We start from the raw sequence: 21,919 nt of genomic DNA, 5'->3' as shown, positions 1-21,919 counted from the left end.
CAACCCCCAGCACTCCTACCCCCAGCATACACACAGCATGCATGCACGCACACCCAGCTCACCCCCTACCATAGTTGCTTAATGCTCTCATTATTGAACTTCTTTCCACCAAATATAACTTCACCCTACCCCCAACCTTCGCACAAAAACAATCACTCACAAATGTAAAACCTCTCAACTGAGATCAGTGTGGATAGCTTGATATATGATTCCACTTATTATATAAAGGAACCATTATGTCTCATTTTCAGCTTTATTTGGTTCAATACTAAGAGTCAACTCGGAATTATTATTGCTGTTTTCAAATGCCGTCAACCACGCACTGCAATAAACATCCTTTGCAGCAATTACTAGCCAAAGTGGTTTGTCACGGAAAGATGAACCTCTTTGGCATCTTTAAAAGGTTTCTCATAAATAAAAGGTAGACGTTGCCTTGGGAATAATTATGGAATTAGGGATAACAAAACAGCTGCTATAATAACAGATACACAGTGAACATATAAAAGGCAGTGACTATTGTCAATACACAAATTAGCCATGGTCTTTGACAACTGTTCACTGAGTCGCAGCAGGCAAATACTGGCAGACTTACTGTAACTCAGGTGTTATTTAATGCCAGTGAGTCACTCTGGGAGTAGACGCAAACATTCCTCAGCCATACCGGGAAAGTAAAGCAAAGACACATTTGCTTTACGACTATTACGTTTTAAATATATTTACATTAATCAACAGTTAATTACACTTTCCTCTTCAATTCAAAACGGCCAGTCCATCGCATCACGTACAGTAAGTACTAACTGCTGGCCTAGATGACTTTAAGAGGCCACATTTGCCTCTGTTTGTTTTCTTTGGGCTTTTCTTGATTTTCTGCATTTTCTAACACACATATATTATCCATTATATGCCCTGCCCCCACCCCATCTGTTTTCTTTCTTCCCAAAATATTTTTTTTCAGTTGTTTTCATTTACAAGTAAAATTGCAGGAGTGAGAACATTATCAGCCTGGAAACAAAGAACTGCCTTCTGCCTGTGTGTCGTTGGGGAATTCTACTGAGCCCTGCAGTAACTAAAACTACATGCATATACACACATTATTCCACATCTTTGCAAAACATTTTAAATTGGAAAAAGCTGAATTTTGTTTAGGTAAGTTGCCACATGTGTCATAATGAATAATACAGTAACAAAATAGAATTCATCTTCAGTCTTGATTAAACATAAGAAGCCTTTTTCTTTCTAGAGAAACTATTAAGTAAGGTCAGTTTCTATTAGTAATATTATTATGGGTATTTCTGTGATTTTTTTCTATAACCAGTATATAAAAAAATAGTTTGACTCCAACACAAAAGAACTTACTCCCCACCCCCTACTCCAACGAGTCGACGACAGTGAACGGAACAATGTCACAGAACTTGAGGCTAGCCTTAAAGTACAACATCAACTCATTAAAGGTGCAATTCCTCTGCTGTTAAGATCAGATTAAGTACACTTACTTCAGTATGATTTATTTTATTTTATCCTGGTATGTTCTTGTGCTTTTCCCGGCATTGATGCAGACCATGTTGCATCAACTTTTATCAGAATGCATCATCTCTAATACTTTTAGTCAACTCGCTCTTCATATAGCTCCTCATTCCTCACACTTATTCCTCAGTGGCACCAAAATGGCACTATTAATCATGTAAAGACCGGATTGTTCCTATTTTTGTCCAAATGAGAGACACTTTTTTATATTAAAATGATCATCTGGGTTGCGCGTTTACAGGGCCAGGCGTGTTTTAATTCAGATTCCTGCACTACTACTCTCATCTGTGTGACTTGTCACTTATGACATGGAACGTTAAGGCTATGTTTTAACTCATAAAGTGGTTTCAGTGGTTGGGAGCTGCAAGCAAGCGATTAGTCTGACTGCAAATGAGCCTTAATGTACAACAGATTTCAAAGACAGGGAAGGGAAGCGGTTAACTAAAAGGGTAATTGTAAAGTTCTAAGTGTCCTCGAAACAAGTTGGGCAGAAATCTATAAAAAATTTTAACAGTAAGAGCATACAGTCAACTTGTTAGGCTAATAAGTAATAAAAACCAACAAAAAGATTGTCAAACAATGTTTAAAAAATGGGAAATATCACATCAAGTTGGCTCCTTTTTGGCCGTTTTTTCTCTCTTACAGTTTCATCCTGTGACTTGGTTTGACCTACATGGAAAGGTCATTCAGTCAGAGCTGGAATAGAATACAGCTACAGTTCAGTGAATCTGGAGTTGACAAGTAGCCTTGGGCATCCTAATGAGGTCTGAAGATTATATTAACATGTCAGATATAATCTCTAATATCTATTTTTTTTGAAAGAAAAAAGTACATGAGGTCCTCTTCTTTCATAAGAGAAAAAGAAGCGAAGGTAACAGGTAAGTGCAACAAGTCTATGCTCGCCTCCTTTTCCCAGCTACATTAGGCGTGTCATAAGAGAATTACTCACACGGTCTCACAGTTGAGAAGAAAACGTTTGACCAGTTGCGATGTTGCCTGTGTTTTGGAAAAACACGCACAAGGAATTAAACAAAGCCGTTCAACTGTTGTCTAACTGAAGACATGATCATTTATATGTAAAATCAGGTCAGTTTAACAACTCTGCTGATCATCTGACCAGCTCCAACTTTGTGAATGTGCTCAGTTAGAATTGATTCTACTGACAATAAAAGATGGGGGGGAAAAAAAACAAATGGGACGTGTGTACTTAACAGCTCACATCTGCCAAAACAAACTTTGTGATGTGACAAAGAGACGGCATAAAGAAACAAGGTCAACCTCCAATCAAATCCTCAGTGCTTCCTCAACCATTTTCAGCCTGTCATCAAAGGCACTAAAAACAAATTAAAAAAACTCTTCCTCTTTCTCTCTGCTAAATTTCACCCATACCTCCTCCACCCATTATCTACCCTTTCAGGGCCAAGCACACAAGCTAACACGAGTAACTGAAGGCAGTTAAAGTCAACTGCTGTGAGGGCAGCGAGCCACTGCGTTGACAGGTCTGGTTAAACAGGTTCTGAGGGGAGAGGCTGATACTTGTTTAACTGCAAGGTAGTTGCTGCTGCTGCTGCTGCTGCTTCCTTTATAACCTGTGGCTTGGTTTTTGGGAAATGTTCGTTTCACCCACTGACCCCAAAAGCTAATATAAAACATAAAGAGAAACACTGATGTCATATTTTTGTGCATTTCAGTGCCATTGTTATACCTTTCAATTCAGCTATATGTTCTATGTTGATTCATATAAGTGTTACTCCTACGTATGAGGGGCCGTACAAGCCAAAATTCTTTCTTTCAAGCTGCAACACTTGCACCTGCAAACTTTTTTTTTACGTGCGCTCAGAATAGTGGCACAAAAATAACGCCATAGATAGCTTGCTGAAGAACTCGAGTTTCTTCTCCTCCCTCCATGCTGTCAGACACTTGAAAGTGACCTGCGCGTGCTTCTCAGCCAATCACAGCGGTACAGACACCCAGCCTTCCGTTTCCACTATACCCTTTCATTCACATACATTATCCTCTTGCATACATATATTTTCTTCAGACATGTATGCATTCTCTTCTTACATACATATATTATTTGTGAGATTAAATGCATATTGAATGAATGTAAATGAGAGCAAAATGTAGGAATGCATAAATGAAAATGCACATGTTAGAGTGAAAATTTGTAAATATGTACATTAAAATACGTGTATAAGAGAGCACAATATTGCAATTTGTGTGTTAAATGTGTAAACATGAGAATAAAAATATCTAAATATAAAAATTAAAATAAAACTATGTGAGAGTGAAAGTATATTTATGTGAAAGAAGAATGTGTGTGAGAGTGAAAGAATGAATTTTGGCTTGTACGGCCCCTCATACTACGTGAAACATAGATGAACCTCTGAAATTAGCAAGGCCTGAACAGACAAGTGATGATGAAACAAGTAGACAGTTCTGCATAACTTCCTTTTCTCTTAACTAAATTCTTTGCTGCAGCCACAAATTTGCATCTCATTATTCCCCAAGAAACTTGCAAGCAGGCTTAATGGCACTTAATATCACACCTGCTCCAAACATATGTAAAGGAAATATTGGCAAGCTGCAGAGGATAGACGTTGAATGCTGAACTGTTAATACAGTCGATTCAATAGTTTTCCAAGTTTAACATAAACAACCCATTTGTCCTCTCTAAGCTGCACTTCTTTGTTCATCACATGATGTACTTTTGAGGTCTGTGCTTTTACTGAGCAACACAGCTTATTTGTGAAGCTAAGTGAGAGCACATAATGATGGCTACTGTTCTCATTAGTTTAGTAGGGGATTTTCTTTGCCGTTTATTAATAGGAAAGTTTTTCAACACATGACTTAACCATCATCTGTGTGATATTGCTGAAAAAAAGAGGCTACAGAACAAAAGTGCTATCCATTAAGAAAAAAAAGTAAGTGCGTGGCCTAGGCAACATTACTGACTCACTAAATCAGGCTTGAGGCTGTCATTTATTTTTTTTCCTGAAACTTTAAAACAGCATTTTTTTTTTTAAACATATTTTCAAAAATGTATATCATCCCCACTTTCTAAAGTCTAGTTTATAAAAAAAAAAAAAAAACCTAACTGATTTACAAAAGTTTAACACATCGTCATAAAAAGTTAAGCTATTCACCAAACTGATACCATTATTTACACAAGCCCATTAAATTACAACATAAATTAGAAAATATTTACATCCAGGACAAGACACTGGATAAAATTCTATGCTTGGAATTTAATTTCTAAAAACATTTTTTAAAAGAAATATTTACATTTACGCACGCATTCTCACAACCAACACACAACCTGGCAGAAGTGAGCTTGTTGGTAGCTTAGTGTCAATTTGGATGTTGTTTTAATGAATAACTTGTTCACAAAAAATTAATAAGTAAAAGCAAACAAACAAAAATTCTCACGACTATGTACTGTATGTGTTGTAAGACTGAGTAACAATGGATCCATGGCAACGCCGGTAATCCACAAACACTGAGGAGGCTTCTGTCATAGCAAATTCAAAGTGCCCCTGCTATGCATTCTGGGATTTTATCTCTCATGTAGTCTGTAAAATCATTTTTGCACATGAGAAAAAGGGTTTGCAAAGTCCACATCAAAGCGAGTTATTCTCTCCTGCAAAAAACAGTGCTGCTAAACTGCTTGAAATGCATAATTTGAAGTCCAGACTTTTCTTTTTGTTATTTACATCACTATGTAACATGGTGCCATAATGCACACCTAGCAGCTAGTTTGGCATGCCGTCAAAAAAAAAAAAAAAAGAAAGAAAAAAAAAAGAAAAAGCAGTCAACTAAAACCTAATGCAGCCGCTAATACTGAGTGTTTCAGAGGGTGAAGAGATGTGCTGTAGCAGTATACAACCACAAAAATAAAATAATGAGCCTCTAAATTGGCATAGTGGGGGCACTTTAAAGTTTTTGGTTTCTGAAAGAGCACAGGCTGAGATGAGAAAACCAACTGTCTTTTCTCATCTAGCTTCAAAGCTTCAAATCAACTCCCATGAACAAAAACACAATAACACTGGATCCATTCTGAATTAATGGTACAACTAAAGCACAAAAATAAAGAAAACTAAGTAGATTTTCTCTCACACATAACTGTCCTTTGCAAGTCAATTGAGACACAGGAAATAAGTGGATTTGCCCCCAGACTGAGCAGGATGGAGAAAACTGAGAGGAATTCACAGCCACAGAAAGTCATCTTGAAATGATGTCCTCTAGGGAAGATGAGGAAAAAAAAAGAGAAAGACAAGGGAGGTGGAAAAATAGTCGCAGAATGCATTTTGTTTCCCCTCTTCTTCTTCGACAAAATGCAGGCCCTGTGGTTATAGCAGTAGGCCACTAGCAACTGTATGTAACTGCATAGTGGTTAGCATGATGCGGCATGTATTAATCCCCTTTTTAGGCATGTACTCCTTGCTAGGAATTTAACAGTATTTTATCGCATTACTTTGGTGTATGAATGCTCACCTTGGTAACTTCTCTGTAAAAGTCATGGCTGTAGTTTCACTAGCTTATGACAAATAGCAACTGTGCTAAACAGCAATATGAACATAAAGGTATACTTTTTTCCTTTTCTCCCCGACTTGCATGCATCACACAGACCCTGCTGTCCGTGGCAAATGTAGAGAGAACTGAATGCACAAACCTTACCAGTTCATAATGGCAGGACTGAAAAATAACATATGCCTTGCTGCTCTCCTCTTCCTGGTTTGTGTGAATGAAGGCAAGACAAACATTAATATAGAAGTGAACTATCACTAAATGACAATCCTGTTGCTTTAGCAGACAGAAGAAGCCACACATGCCATGTCTGAAAAGGGCTTTACTCTTTCACAGAGCGGGCTCCCATTAGGACCAATCCAGAGCATTCAACACACATGCCAACAGTAACTGATTTGTAGCCTGCTGTGACAGGCTGTTAAAAATCCCCAACCTGTCAAACTATAAATTTACAGTGTGAGCACACACATTCACACACAAATGCAGCTCTCAAAAAGACAATACCAAATATTGATTTTTTAAAAAGGTCCAAAAGGGAAGTCAGGGCAGCAAGATTAAGGGACTCTGGGAATCTCAAGTTCATAGGGATTCTCCTTTAAGCTCTCATTTCCTGTGCTTGTCCATTTTGTCAGTAGATTTACTTCCACTGTCTGAGGATCCCTGGGTGTCGCTACCAGAGCTCAGGTACATCTTGTCCACTTGTTTGAGCGCTTCGTTCAGGTAGTTCTGAAGCGAGGTCATGGCAGCACAGATGGCTGGAGAGCCAAAGCCATGAGTGATGAGACTGAAGTGAGTCAGGCAGCCTTGGATTCCAGGTTCCAGAATGGGAGCGGGCCTAGCGTTGCCCAAAGGTGAGCGGTCCTGAGTGAGCAGATCGGTAAACTCTTTGCAGATTTGCCTGTAGGTAGAGAAGCAGAATAACTAAGGATGTGAAATATCTACAGATTTGTGACCTAATTGGAAAATGGATAACACTTCAGATAATTTCGAAAATACAGCTTTCTATTGATCAAATACTATAAAAGCAGCTTTTGAAAAAGGTTGTTTTGCTACATTCCACTTTGCTAGGTGTTTAAATGCATGTAAATTAAAACAATGATTGAAAATACACTTACTTGGCAGCAAGGAGCATGTTCTTGCGCGAGTTAACCTCATTCCGCTCCACATGTGGCCTACCCAGGTATTCAGCAATTGCCTTTGCAGGGAATTCGGTCTCACACACATAACCAAAGTCTCTTGCTAAATGAACAGCTTCACCTAAGACAAAAAAGAAAAAGATAATATTACATATAAGAAAAAAACAAAACAGGTTTTCTGTAGATCCCAGAAAACACTCAAGTTGCAACTTTATTGCTAACCACAAATTAATACTTGTGAATAAATATAATACATATTAATATTAGTCTTTAGACAGATATTATAACAACATATCCTTTGACATACTAGATTGTTAAGCTGTCCAGCAGCAGAACAATTTATTAGTTTAAGAGCATTACATGAATAGTCCCATTTTCAAACAGATATACACAAGCATGAAGGCACAAGACGTGAAGCAGCTGAACTGCAGAATAATCATCTGCAGTCATTTTTCTAACTCTAGGTAAGAAGAGCTATGCAGATTGATACATTTTTGTCTTCGGGGTGGCTCGACTTGCATGTTCATAAAGGGTTTATGTGAATAAATGCTACCAAAACTGGCCCCGAGATGCCAACAACACCGCTTATTGATAGACATGTACAAGTCTTCAAATGCTGCCAGCTATTCAGAAGCACAAGCTTTAAGGTCAGCTGGCCCTCCTGGCAAGCCGAACACAAGATAACAAGGCTTAATTCAGCTTTGAAGGTCTCTAAATAACACAGGCCTCCAGTCATCTTCCTGCACAGAATCATCACCCCATTTATAAAAATTCGGCATGTGGGGAGTGAGAGAGGGGAAAAAAAAAAAAATCTTTCTATAGCCAGCGGCAGGTAAATGTGATTAAAGTGATACTGGGATGATAGTAGAATCAAATGTCACAGACTGAGGTATGACTGCCGTTGTCATTCAAACTATACAGCAACAGAAAACAGTCACAATAAAAATCAGGCCTGGTAGTATTCTTTCCATCAAAAGGAACAATTAATTTTCCCTAACACAACTGAGTTTCAGAGGTGACTTTGCACACTAGGTAATACAAGACAACATGCTCAATGGAGTAACAGAATTAGTGCTGAGGTTTGTTGGTTTTTTTTAGTATTTCGGATGGAAATGGTCATCTCAGTCTTTTATACACGAGTTCAGTCAACCTAATTTTGGCTAAATTTTCCAAACCACTATGACTCACCAAATAATGTGTAGCTGACAGTCTGGCACATTAAACACAGGAAAAAAAAGGTTGCAGCTACATTGCCTTTAGTTACCCTTTTCACAAGTGAAACACACATACCAATGCCAATACGCTGACATTCCCACATTCTCATACTACTAACGCGACATTCCAGCCACTGCAAACCGTAATTATAGTGCGAGAATTTACTGTGGGCAAATGACTGATGTGTCATACCTTCTACTAGCGAGGTAAGTAGAGTGACATTAGCTGCCTTCCTTCTTCCTGCAGGCAGGTTAAGCCCAATTTTGTCCAGCTTTTCTCTCAGAGAACGGCCTCCATTTTTTGACTTTGCTCTGTATGAGGAGAAAAAGAAATTGAGGTCATTCACACATCGTCTTGACATTTTCATCAAATTATCAGTGGAGTTTTAAAAGATTGTGTCATTTATGACTATTTATTTGATCCCCTTGAGACCATAAATTAAAAGAAATACCAAGAGTTAGAAGATATGTACTGTACACCTGTGTAATACACATTCATGTGTATAGTCTCATCAAACACTTCTGAAAAGAAATTACAAGAAGATTCTCTTGACCTAAAATAAAATATTGAAACAATTCATGTTCCACTCAAAAGCACAGCAGAGAGGAATAACTCAAATGCATTTTCAGAAGCTCTTGAACTCTCCACTTGCCATAGCCAATTCAGTTTTCTGCATGACTGGCAGACAAGCTCTCCCCCTCAGTGGTCGGTGAGAAGGGGCGCATCTTTGGAGAGACATGTGTGTTTGAGTGCCCCCACCCCTTCTCCCTCTTGTCCCACTACTAACGATAGTCCTATTGCTGTGTGACCTACTTTTAAGAAAAAAAAAAAAAGAGAGATTGTATATGTGGGTGTGTGGGTGCATGTCAGCATTAATACAGGCACATGGGAAGTGGTGAACGTGCACTCCAAGTACAAAATGCTCCACTCAGGAGTGTTAACCACGTACTGTAACCTCGAAGTCCCTCGACAGACTGCTGCACTACCATGTGTGCCATAAGGTCAACTGCTCTGACACAGTTTAACATTCGCAATCATGTACACAGGCACACAATAAACACAATAGGTAGGTACTAACAATGTTGACGCAACCTATCCCCAATGGAAGCACTAAACACAAAATTGCACACAACACAAAGAATGTCACAAACCTTGCAAAAAATAAAGAAAAGAGGAAAAATGATGAGCCGGAGCAACAGAGTCAAGCTGTGCTTTTAAAAAGAGCCTTTCCCATGGGCTACTAAGCTTTAGCCTACAGATCACTTGCTCCACGCCTTCCACAGCTTAATGATGGTTTATTTTTGAGATAAGAAAAGTCTTAACAGTTTGCAGAAACCAGAAATTTTGAACAACTGAAATCATTTTGGATTAGTTAATCCTATTTTTTGTGAATCAATAGAAATGTATTCACGTGTCATGTTAAAGATTTTCACGAACCACAAGGAAAAAGAAAATGCTGTCTAGCTGTGACGTGGAATGAGACCGAGCCCTGACCTGCGTAGAACGCCACCCAGGAGCGATGCGTTGAGGCATTCTGGGGGTGACAAACGTCTCTGGACTTCAGCCACAGTAACCTTGTACTTGGATGTGGAGCTCAGCAAGGAAAGACGGCCTGGTACGGAGCAAAACACCTCTGTGGGATTTGACACCATGCCCAGCAGGGACTCTTTCTGGAAGGGAAGACCCAGTGCGTTTCCTTTAGGCAGAGTGACAGGCCCTGGAGAGTGAGGAAAATAATGTTTGTAAGCTAAATACTAAAGTAGTGCAAAAGAACATAAAAACAGATTGTGGTTGGGCAGTCAGATTTGTTAATTACTGTCAATCTTTATTCCAGACTTACGGTCCATAAAAAATAAAAATAAATCAGACAAACCAATCTGTACGTTTCCTGTTTATGTGCATAAGCTCTGATCTTTCTGTGTCTTGTGCGGAAAAGCGAGCAGAAGTATGCGTGTGCTGCTCTCCCCCAATGAGGAAAGCCAGTCTCTGCTGTGCCAAAATATACAAGAAAAAAAACTTCTAAAGCCTTTTGAAATGTGTGGTTTTGGAAACATCGGGTGCCTGATGGTTAAACAGCTATGATGCCCTCACGTCAAACACCATCCACAAACAGGTACGCACATACAGACCGTCCCTCATCTAAGCCACAACCTCGGAACCGTGAATTGATTGGTCTCACCGTCTTTGATCGAGCTAGACATTGTGATTTTTTTTTTTTTAAATGTCATCCCACAACAAAAGCACTGACAGACAAACAAAACAGTACAGCACACTACAAAACAAAACAGCTATCTTCATCCTCACCCGTGAAAATTCCCCCCTGATAATAAGTCCTCTGTAAGCGATCAAGGTTCCTGCCACCTCGAAGTCCTAATACTGAGACAGAAATGACAAAGTCACATCAGTGCTTTAAATCTCCTCTCCGGCAAATCACTGGGAATGACATGCCATTGTTTACAAGTGGAAACCCTAGATTGCCCATAGCGTGCCCTTGAGCCTGGGAACAGTATAATAAGCAATCACTGATTTACGTAACAAATGCAGACTGTTTGGTTTATTGCACTCTGCAAATGTCGTGCTGCTTGTTATGTACTGTAATACTGCAATATTACAAAGCAACCCTATAATTGCTAGTATGCTTTGAAAGAGTAAAACTTTGGCACTGTACTGCAAAATATGACATTGTCAGCAAATCAAAAACATCAATTTTACTTTGATGTTTAACATACATGTGAACAAGAAACTAAGGCGTGACGGTTACATTTTAAAATGAAACTTAACTCTACTTAAGCAAATTATATTTTCTACTTGTCCACATGAAGTTCCTTGGGTTCATCTTTCACTTTAAGTCTGTTTAATAGAGCCCTGATGACAAAACAGCAGGAATAAGTTTCTCCCTCAAAACAGTTCAAGTCTCAACAAATTACTAAACTGTCCTTCACATGCAAGCCTAATGCCACACCCACCCAAAAGCTGGTTCTGCAGAGCCAAACACAGCTTCAAGACCAACTCATAATTTCCTGCTAACATGAACTGAAAAGAGCTGCAATTGCGAGCTTAACACGCCTAAAGATGATCCAAAGCTTTGGAACTCACAGTCAACACAGTTTGTGAGATTGCTCAATTTCCATGTCATGTCAGCTGTAGCCTGATGAATATGAAAGGGGATCAGTTCTTTCCCACTGGGCATCCATTCAAGCACCTTCAACAGAATAGGCTAAGGATCACATCGGGCTTAAATAAGTGCATCGCATGGATTATCATTGTATGCAGTGTAAGTACAAACAGAAGACGCCTCCTTTCCTTACGCTCTCACTGAGTGCCCTGACATGCCACTATAGAAGTATGTCATTTCCAAGTATATAGAGTTCAACAAATGAAGGGCCAGCATTTTTTAGTAATTACCACATATTTTGTTGCACAAAAGCATTCCTCTTCAGTTTTCTTTTTTAATTGCTTTAACAGTTAAAAAGTAAAAAAAAAAAATTGTCACAACTCACCTTTTTTGATGACCGTCTGATCTGCCATAATTATACTGTGGTCGTCTACTTGCTGATAACAAAGAAAAGAAGCAGCAGTAAGTAAACACATACATTGCTCTGTTTTTATAAGATGCTTGAGCTAGACTATTTTTTTCCTAAGGTGGGTATTTTCTTGATATTAGTAATCATCTTCTGTCTCTTTAATGCAAAGCATATAACATAATATATTACATTTTATAATAAAAAAAAATTTAATACTACTGTACCTTTAACTTGGAAGCATTTTGAATATATGTGACCTTTGGTTATATTAACATTTAGGAGATTTTAAATCTCCATATGACAGGCGAGTGCAATAAAGCACACTATAATGCATCCATTTACGACTTTTCGTATATTCACTACTTCGACTGCATTCACACAAACATTTATGCACATAAGCCTCAGTCTTTGCGCGCCTCTGCCTCAAAAGTATAATGTCCAGTGATTATATAATTCACTTACTTGAACATCATCCAGTCCGTGTCCCATGTCATGCATTCCCATATTATCGCCAATAACCGACGACTCTAGACTGTGAGCGTGTGGAGACAGCAGCTCCGGTCGGCGGAACCCTTCCCTCCTAACCCCTGACGAGCCTCCCTCCAAGCCTAGGATCTGACTCGCGAGTCCGCTCCTCCCGTGTGCGCCGAGCCCCTCCTGGCCTTGCCGCCCAGGCCACGGCTGCTGTTGGTTCGACGATGGCGACTGGTGTATGGAGTTGATGTTGAAAGGGTCCCCGAGGTGAGAGTAGGGGTCACTAGACTGCGGGTACGAGATAGGCTGGTAGGGAGGAGGAAAGTAAGGGGGCTGGAAGTCTGAACTGGCCGAGTGTGAGAGGGAAGTAGACGGGCTGTAGAGGTGTTGACTGACCGCCGGCAGGTGAGGCAGCCGTGGGTTCCCATTGCTGTTACTATCGTGCCTTTCCTAAGGAATGGAGGAGACAAGGCGGCTGAGAAAGATGCCAACAACATGGCAGGTTGTCACTCAAGGAGATAAAATGTCAGATTATTCGCTGGCACGATGTCTACTGAAAAATGGGAATTAGACGGGATAAAACAATAACGGAGACCGTTAATTTGGAATTTTTCTTAGAACTTAGTGACCATTGCAAGCATATGCAAATATTCTCAGCAGCAATCAGCGTCTCAGATTATTGCAATATTATTATTATCATATTTTATTTTGTATATAGAGTAACAATAATAAGAACACGATCCCACTTTAATTTTATAAGGAATCAGAGCCGGCTTTAACTCTGACAACGACATCCTGTTTTCACTGTTTCGCGAAACTTTACTCTAACTTTTCTCCCTTGGTTCAGCACATCATGCTGCTTCTAATGAGACCTTCCGAAATTTTACCGTGATTATTTCAGCCCAAAGGATTAAAAGTCAGCACCCACTTCTTGCCGTTAAATTCGGTGCCACTGATCTCACTTAGTGGAGGCCATCTCTTACGAAACTCACCTCACAGTCATCCTCGTATTTTACGTTGTCGGCTAATTTCCACAACATTTTGGCTGAGGAAAAAGTCTCTTTCTTGCAAATTAAAAAAAAATTGTAAAAGAAAAAAAAAATGGGGGAAAAAGAAGCCCGCGAGTTAATCCAGGTATGAAGAAATTAACAGCTTCCTGGTGGTCATGAACCCGCTTATTCTTCAGCTGCAGCAGGAGGCAAAGTTGTAGGCGAAGGCTGAAGGGCGAACTGACCTACCGACTGAGTATCCAACTACAGATATGAGTTTCCACAGCCACTATGAGAGAAAAATAATCTTTGTCAGGCAATATTCCCCCCCTTTCCTGCCAAGGCGCTCAGTACTTCTGTTGTGAAAGTGGGCGAAACCGGTTCATAAGAAACTTGACTCCCTCTTATGGACAAAACAGTGCTGTTCAGTCTTATTGGTGCAAACGTGAGCATTTCACTATATCTGCACAGCCACTTACAGTGGGCGTCACCCTGTCCGATGATGTCAGTGAATTGGAAAAATAAAAAATAAAAAATAAATCCTGATTGGCGGGGTGATTGTCCAATCAAAATTCGGTCCGTCTGTAGCGCGTCTTTGCACGGCGTCAAATATTAAAAGGATTAAACATTCCCAGTGTAGTCTATATCCATTTTCCTCACTCTCTTTTTTCTTGCAGCAAATGCTGCTTCTCATTAACACCTTTACTTCTTTTATCTCCTCGGGCCCATGGGTAGTTGAACCTTTAATTTTACAGGGCACTGTGTTGTGTTTAATGATTATATTCTTGGGCTTTAAAGCGATTCATTGGGCAGAGCTCTGTTAGCCAGTCACCACAGAAATAATTTCTTCAGTTTTATATATTTACAAAATTGCACTTTACTGAACTGCAGGACAATGTGCTCATGTAAAATATTACGACTATGATGAGACAGAACCTGTGAAAACGTTGCAGTTACTGCTGTACGTTAATTAGAGCTTCTTGACAAGACCTTGTAATGTAGAATACGCAGGCTTTACACAATGTATTGCCTCTAGAGACCAATCACTTTGCTCGGTTTGAGCTGCTAATTTTAATAGCCTTCTCATGAGAACGTCTTAATTTGAGGTAAAACAAAAACAAAAAACAAAACAAAAACAAAAGTTAACATTCGTGTTCTTAAAACCACCACCACTAAAAATAAAACCCTATTATTATTATTATTATTATTATTATTAGTAGTAGTAGTAGTAGTAGCAGTAGTATGTGGGTCAATTATTATTGGCCTGCATACGTACTACGCATAAATGCAGTGATAGGAAACTGAGCAAAGCTATTGTGTGTTTCCCTTATATTCCTAAAACCTTGTGGTTATGCTTTGACCGACTGGATAATTTTATAATCTCAAAGATCACCTTTTTCCCACGACAAGGCGTACTTACAGTTTGCTTAATTCAGTAACAGGTATTCCAACAGGCCCGCGACATTTTGATGTTTCAAATCAGTGGTACGTTTCAAACCGCAATAAGCCCGAGGGCTTAGCCGCATTATTCTCTCAAAAAGCTCCAAAGCTCAAAGGATTTCGGCAAGCAGCCCTTTCTTAACTTCATTTAAATTTTTGTTGAGCTTTATAGTATCTCGGAAGGAGGGCTCTTTGAACTCTGGTTTTAATCAAAAGACAAGTAGGACAAACTTTGAGCGGGGAAATACATGATATAAAAATAACACCTGTTATCAGTTCTTCAAATCGTATTATGCCACCCCGAGGCTGCTCTAGCATTTTATCACTTTGTTTTGCATTATCAATTGATACGTAAACCAGTACGTGTCAGATTTTAATTTGTGAACTTAACGTACAGACAACCCGTGGCTTCTCTCCACCCAGCTGTGATAGTCCGCCCCTTTTTGTCCTCTTTGCCTTGTTGTGATGCCAAGCACAATTTATTTATTTATTTATTTTAAATGCCCTTTTTAAATGTTGTTCTGTGTTGAAACAGGCACAGGACGGACCTAAGAAAGTTAGTCACGCTTGGCCGACCGGTAAGGTTTTGAAAAATCCTGATGCTCAGCTTGTCATTTTAATGACAGCCGACTCAGCTGTCAGGTGTGAAGACAAAATAGACCCGTGCCCGGACACATTCAAAGTGTCACAGAAGCCAATGACTCAGCTCTGCCTAGTGATCTGCCTGTTTGCTTTGATCCCAGACTTAAGAAATATAGTTCAAAGCTGGTTTATGAACTGATTTTAACACCCAAAATTTGCATTGTATTGATAGGTCTACTAACCAAGTGAGTAAACAACTAAGTGAACAACCCTAATGGAGATGACAGTAATATTGAAGTTGCTCCAATATGTGTTCATAACTGAAGAAACAAAAAAAGAAAGAAAGAAATATATATAAACTTTACTGGGCGGAAAATCTACTCTTGTAATCCCCCCCAAAAAAAATTCAGTTTAAAATTATATAACTTAAACTGTTTGCAGAAATTATTGAAGTGGTGGAAAAAGTACCCTATCAGCAATTTTACTGAAAAATAATTTCAACCTTTATTTCAGTTTTAACCATCAGCAGCTCCACTGGTTTGTAATCCAGTAGCCTCAAGCGAAAATACTCAAAGTTTCTGATAGAGTTAAGCCTTGTTATTATTGGCATTAATCACAGGTTATTCAAAAAGCGCGTATAGCGCCGTGCGACTTTAAGCTGGGGATAAAAACGAATTTGTAACCGACCTTTTCCGCAGCAACCATTTTGACGTGAAGCAGTGTACAAACACAGCCGCTACTAATGACATTAATGAAGATTTTGTAATTAGTAACACCTGTAGTTACTTACCACGTCGTGTCCAAATGGCTGCTGTAAAGGTTTAGGCTATATAAGGAGAGACTCAGTCTTAAGGTTAACGAGAGCGCACGTTTGCACAATGCAAACGTATTAAATTAGACAATAAATATATTTACGAGTAGATCTATGATTGCTATAATTTGACTTAATATAGCCTAAACTAGGTTTACGTTTTTATTCTACTCTGAGCAAGACTGTTTTTAAAGTGATCAGTGTAAGAAAGACCCTCCGTAAGTTTACTTTTCTGTTAGTCTTCCACTGATGTAGATATTAAACGAATACATTTAGTCTTTTTAATAAGTGCATTAGAATTATAAGTTTACATTTTACATTAGCCTTTTCATATGCTTGGATATTATTGATGCCGTAGTTCACTCAAACTCAAACATGGTGCAATTTAAATTCCTTTTATATTCAGGTTAGTTTAACTGGAAGCTACTAGTTAAATCAGCGAAGGTTAAAAGATAATCCACAGGCCTCCGTCCTGTCCAAGCAGGATGTCAACCAATTTGCATTCGTTTCTCACCCTTATTTCTCACTCCGTGGCCTCTCGCACGCAACAATCTCCCAATGCTACCTGCGCCCTCTGACAGGGACCTGATCTTCAAGGTGGTTTTTGACAAAACAGGGAGCTGATCTGCAAGGTGACTTTTACGGGAAGCCCTGTGAAGCTTCTGATATTTGAAAGTTGCCATTTTATACCCTACAGCTGTAATTAGTCAGGCTTGTTAAATTTAATGACAGAGGTGGAAGTGCATGAATTCATTGTTCAATTTTTTAAGAGTGTGGCTGTAAAAACGGACTCTAGGCTAACCTATATTAAGATGAAGTGAGGCTGATCGTCTATCGAGCTCTGTGAGGAGTGTGTCGGGACTCAGGCCCGAACAGCACCAGCCCAATTTGACTCCTTGTTATTGTGGGAAGTAATAAAACAAAAGCGATAAACACGATACAGGCTTGGTCAAATTAGATCATCTGTAAGAGGAAAATACAGGAGGCAGCCAACTCACCCTCCAGTCTATCCTCTCCAGTACAGACATCTGCAAGGCTCCAGTCGCAGTAATCCCGCTGAGCTGCAGCGAATGAGTGAAACCATGAGTTTTACATTGCCGACTTCACCTGACTGCTTTGCAGTACGCATGCGCACTCTAGTGAACTGCACCTGAGTGGACAAATCAAAATTTATCGCCAAACCGTTTATGGAAAATTGCATATACGGTTCTGTGTAAAACAACGTGTACATTAATTTATTAATATGAGGAAAGCTGGTACGAAAGACGTAAAAAAAAAAAAAACACTGAGGAAAATAAACATACTGATCCACAAAATTAGACTTATAACCGAGACAGTACTACAGTAAACTTATCATTGCATTCTAGTTTTGAGTGTAAAAAAATAAAAATAAAATGAAGTTACAGAGGATAAAATTAATGAATACGTGGAAAAAAAGAAGTATGGAAAATTCAAGATAAGGCCATTCCAGCCCAGCCCTAAAGCCACAGCGCCTCGGGGTGACCACAAGAATCTGCTTTCAAAAGCCACTGAAGCTTTTTAAGGTGTATATCTGTTATCTGATCTCCAGAAGATTTCAGCTTAAACTAAAGAACAGATCAAAGTGTCTTTGCTGTGTGGTTAAGAATGCAGCTGATATATCTTCATCTCGGGAGGGGGGAAAGACGTCTACCTGTGGTCTGACACCTGTTTAATCGATTTTTAAAAAATGGTGGAATGACACATTTTCCCCAGATTCATTTAATTCCAACAATAAGACCTTAATTTAAAATCGTGTGCTACTGTTAAAAAATAAAGATTTTCTAATATATACATTTTGTTGTTACGTTCTTGAGTAAAACAAAAATTAAGCGTGGAGGGGGAAAAAAATCTACAATTTAGCAAATCTGACGTTATGTGTTGGTGAAATAATTCAAACCAATATTAGCAAACAATAAATTGTTCCGTGTAGTTGGTATTTATTATATTTTTCCAAAAAAACACAACAAAACACCAACTTAGTTTTATTATAGTCCCCCATGACCACTAAAGAGGCCTAAATAATAAATATAATTTTTTTTTCATTCGCAAGTCTTTATTATAACTATCAACTAAATTAAAATGAGCTTGTTTCCTAATCAGTGTTGAATGCTTTGTTTGATAAAATGCCGCACTAAGTGATCCAAACGTGAAAGAAAGAAAACCGCAGACTACCAGGAAAATCTCTGGATGGAAACAGTTCTGTTATTCTAAAGTTTTAGCCACCATAATTTGATCATTTGTGGTGTAACGAGAAGCATGCTTTGTACACCCTTTGTATGCTGTTTTCTTCACGCCGAGTATAAAATTTCAGCGCAGTACTTGTGCCTGTGCTGTCACCTAGGGGCCGCATCTTTTCATTACCACAGGACTGCAGTAGTAGCCTGTTCTGTAGTGGCTGTGGAGTAAGTAGCTACTCTGGGTGGACCTATTCAGAGATCAGCTCAACATATTACGTCTACGGTACTTAATTTTCAGTTATTTAAGTTATTTAGGCATTTACATTACATGCCATGATTACCTCAGCAGTGAGAAAAATAGCTTATTGGCTATATTACTTTTTATTGCCATTTTCACATATGTGTGTGTAAGAATGATTGTTGCAGAGGTAGTACTGTATAGCAGATGGCACTAAAAGCAACCAATAAAATGTTGAAGGTAAAAAGTTTTACATTTTCTGGATCAGACAAGTCAATCATCTAATTGCAACCCAATCGTGCGTTTCCCTATATGGAAAATTAGAAAGGAAAAACCCGGCAAACATTAGCTCAGGATGCAGTAAAAGTCTGACAGAGTATCACAAAGCAAGAAAGACCATATTTAACATTCACAGGTTCTGGATATCAGCTGTTGATACCAGAGGTTTCTCAGAGTATTTTAGTACCATCAATTTGTCCAGTTTTTATAAACCTTAACTTTGTACAGTCAGGGAAAAAAATATTTGAATCCCTGCTAATTTTATGAGTTTGCCAAATAACAAAGAAATGATCAGTATATAATTTCAATGGTAGGTTTATTTGAACAGTGAGAGACAGAACATTAACAAAAAAAAATCCACATTTCAGTAAAGGTATAAATTCCTTCGCATTTTCATGAAGGAAACAAGTATCAGCAAGATTTCTTAATACAGGTAATGAGTTGACATTAGGAGCCTTCTCAACTCGTTACCTGTATAAAAGATAGCTGTCCATAGCAGCAATCAATCTATCCAGATTCCAAACTCTGCACCATGACCAAGACCAAAGAGCTTTCCAAGGATGTCAGTGGTCCAAGGATGTGTGGACCTAATGGGCTACAAGACCATCGCCAAGCAGCAAGGTGAGAAGGTGACAACAGTTGGTGTGATTATTAGCAAATGGAAGAACCATAAAATAACTGCCAGTCTCCATCGTTCTGGAGCTCCACACAAGATCTCACCTCGTGGAGTTTCAGTGATAATGAGAATGTTGAGGAACCAGCCCAGAACTACTCAGAAGGAACTTGTCAATGATTTCAAGGTAGGTGGGACGATAGTCACCAAGAAAACAGTTGGTAAAACACTAAGAAGTGAAGGACTGAAATCCTGCAGTGCCTGCAACGTCCCCCTGCTCAAGAAAGCACATATGCAGGCCCGTTTAAAGTTTGCCACTGAACATCTCAATGATTCAGATGAGGACTGGGGGAAAGAGTTGTGGTCAGACGAGATCAAAATTCAGTTATTTGGCATCAACTCAACTCACCATGTTGGGAGGAGGAGAAATTCAATTCAATTCAATTTTATCAATTCAATTTTATTTATATAGTGCCAAATCACAACAACAGTCGCCTCAAGGCGCTTTATATTGTACAGTAGATCGTACAATAATAGATACAGAGAAAAACCCAACAATCATATGACCTCCTATGAGCAAGCAACAGTGGGAAGGAAAAACTCCCTTTTAACAGGAAGAAACCTCCAGCATAACCAGGCTCAGGGAGGGGCGGCCATCTGCTGCGACCGGTTGGGGTGAGAGAAGGAAAACTGGATAAAGACATGCTGTGGAAGAGAGACAGAGATTAATAACAGATATGATTCAATGCAGAGAGGTCTCTTAACACATAGTGAGTGAGAACGGTGAATGAAAAGGAAAAACTCAATGCATCATGGGAATCCCGGGCAGACTACGTCTATTGCAACATAACTAAGGGAGGATTCAGGGTCACCTGGTCCAGCCCTAACTATATGCTTTAACAAAAAGGAAAGTTTTAAGCCTAATCTTAAAAGCAGAGATAGTGTCTGTCTCCCGAATCCAAACTGGAAGCTGGTTCCACAGAAGAGGGGCCTGAAAACTGAAGGCTCTGCCTCCCATTCTACTTTTAAATACTCTAGGAACAACAAGTAGGCCAGCAGTGTGAGAGCGAAGTGCTCTAACAGGGTAATATGGTACTACAAGGTCATTAAGATAAGATGGGGCCTGATTATTTAAGACCTTGTATGTGAGGAGCAGGATTTTGAATTCAATTCTGGATTTAACAGGAAGCCAATGAAGGGAAGCCAAAACAGGAGAAATCTGCTCTGTCTTTCTAGTCCCTGTCAGGACTCTTGCTGCAGCATTTTGGATTAACTGAAGACTTTTCAGGGAGTTTTAGGACATCCTGATGATAATGAATTACAGTCGTCCAGCCTGGAAGTAATAAATGCATGAACTAGTTTTTCAGCGTCACTCTGAGACAGGATATTTCTAATTTTAAAGATGTTGCGCAAATGGAAGAAAGCAGTCTTACATATTTGTTTAATATGTGTGTTGAAGGACATGTCTTGGTCAAAAATGACTCCAAGGTTCCTGCCTATGACTCCAAAAACACCATCCGCACCATCAAACATGGAGGTGGAAACAATTTACTTTGTCAGTGTTTTTCTCCCAACGGGACAGGACAACCGCACTGCATCAAAGGGAGGATGGTTAGGTGAGAACCTCCTTCCCTCAGCCAGGGCATTGAAAATGTGTCGTGGATGTGTATTCCAGCATGACAATGATCCGAAACACACAGCCAAGTCAACAAAGGACTGGCTCAAGAAGAAGCATATGAAGGTCTTGGAGTGTCCTAGTCAGTCTCCAGACCTTAATCCCACAGAAAATCCTTCGAGGGAGCTGAAGATTCGAGTTGCCGAAGATCAGCCACGAAACATTATTGACTTGAAGAAAATCTGCAGAGGAGTGGGACAAAATCCCTGAGATGTGTGCAAAACTTTGTGGCCAACTGCAAGATACCAACAAAGGTTTTATCACCAAGTACTAAAGCACATTTTGCAAAGGGATCAAATACTAATTTCCTTCATTAAATTTGCGAATGGATGGAATTAAAAACTTTTTTGAAATCCATTCTTTTTTTGTTTTTGTTCCGTCTCTTAGTGTTCAGATAAACATACCGTTGAAAATATAGCTGATAATGATGATTTCTTTGTTAGTGGGCAAACTTACTAAATCAGCAGGGGTTCAAATATTTTTTTCCCTGACTGTAAGTAATGCCACTAATACTCAAAAGTTGTTGTTTTTTTTGTGGATTTATGCTGAGTCTGTTTTTTCAGTTGCTTCCTGGTTGTCTCATTACTGTGAGATACAAGCCCTAATTACAAAAATATGACTGTCCACATTATCACTGCAGGGAGACTTGTTGTTGCGTCAGAGTTCTTTATAGCTTGTGTTAGGTGTGATGTTT

General features: G+C 39.1%; 1 protein-coding gene across 4 annotated transcripts; it reads right to left on the bottom strand.

Annotated features, from left to right (window-relative positions):
• Window positions 1-4,487: 4,487 nt before the first annotated feature.
• On the bottom strand, window positions 4,488-17,357 carry tfap2c (transcription factor AP-2 gamma (activating enhancer binding protein 2 gamma)). Of its 4 annotated transcripts, none has more exons than XM_035916498.2 (8): window positions 17,221-17,357; window positions 12,389-12,850; window positions 11,903-11,954; window positions 10,707-10,778; window positions 9,897-10,119; window positions 8,595-8,713; window positions 7,167-7,308; window positions 4,488-6,949 (listed from the first exon to the last, which is right to left on the bottom strand). In XM_035916498.2, the coding sequence occupies exons 1-8, from the start codon at window positions 17,248-17,250 to the stop codon at window positions 6,655-6,657; spliced, it is 1,395 nt and encodes a 464-aa protein (XP_035772391.2). In that variant the 5' UTR covers window positions 17,251-17,357; the 3' UTR covers window positions 4,488-6,654. The 4 variants fall into 4 exon arrangements, with proteins under 4 accessions (XP_035772391.2, XP_035772389.2, XP_006782836.1 ...); XM_035916496.2 differs by lacking the exon at window positions 17,221-17,357 and adding an exon at window positions 13,393-13,804; XM_006782773.3 differs by lacking the exon at window positions 10,707-10,778.
• Window positions 17,358-21,919: the final 4,562 nt, after the last annotated feature.

This window comes from Neolamprologus brichardi, chromosome 5 (genome assembly GCF_056152115.1).
Source record: "Neolamprologus brichardi isolate AB-2024 chromosome 5, ASM5615211v1, whole genome shotgun sequence".
In the NCBI taxonomy this organism is placed as follows: domain Eukaryota; kingdom Metazoa; phylum Chordata; class Actinopteri; order Cichliformes; family Cichlidae; genus Neolamprologus; species Neolamprologus brichardi.
This window is presented reverse-complemented; position numbering and strand designations above follow the sequence as displayed.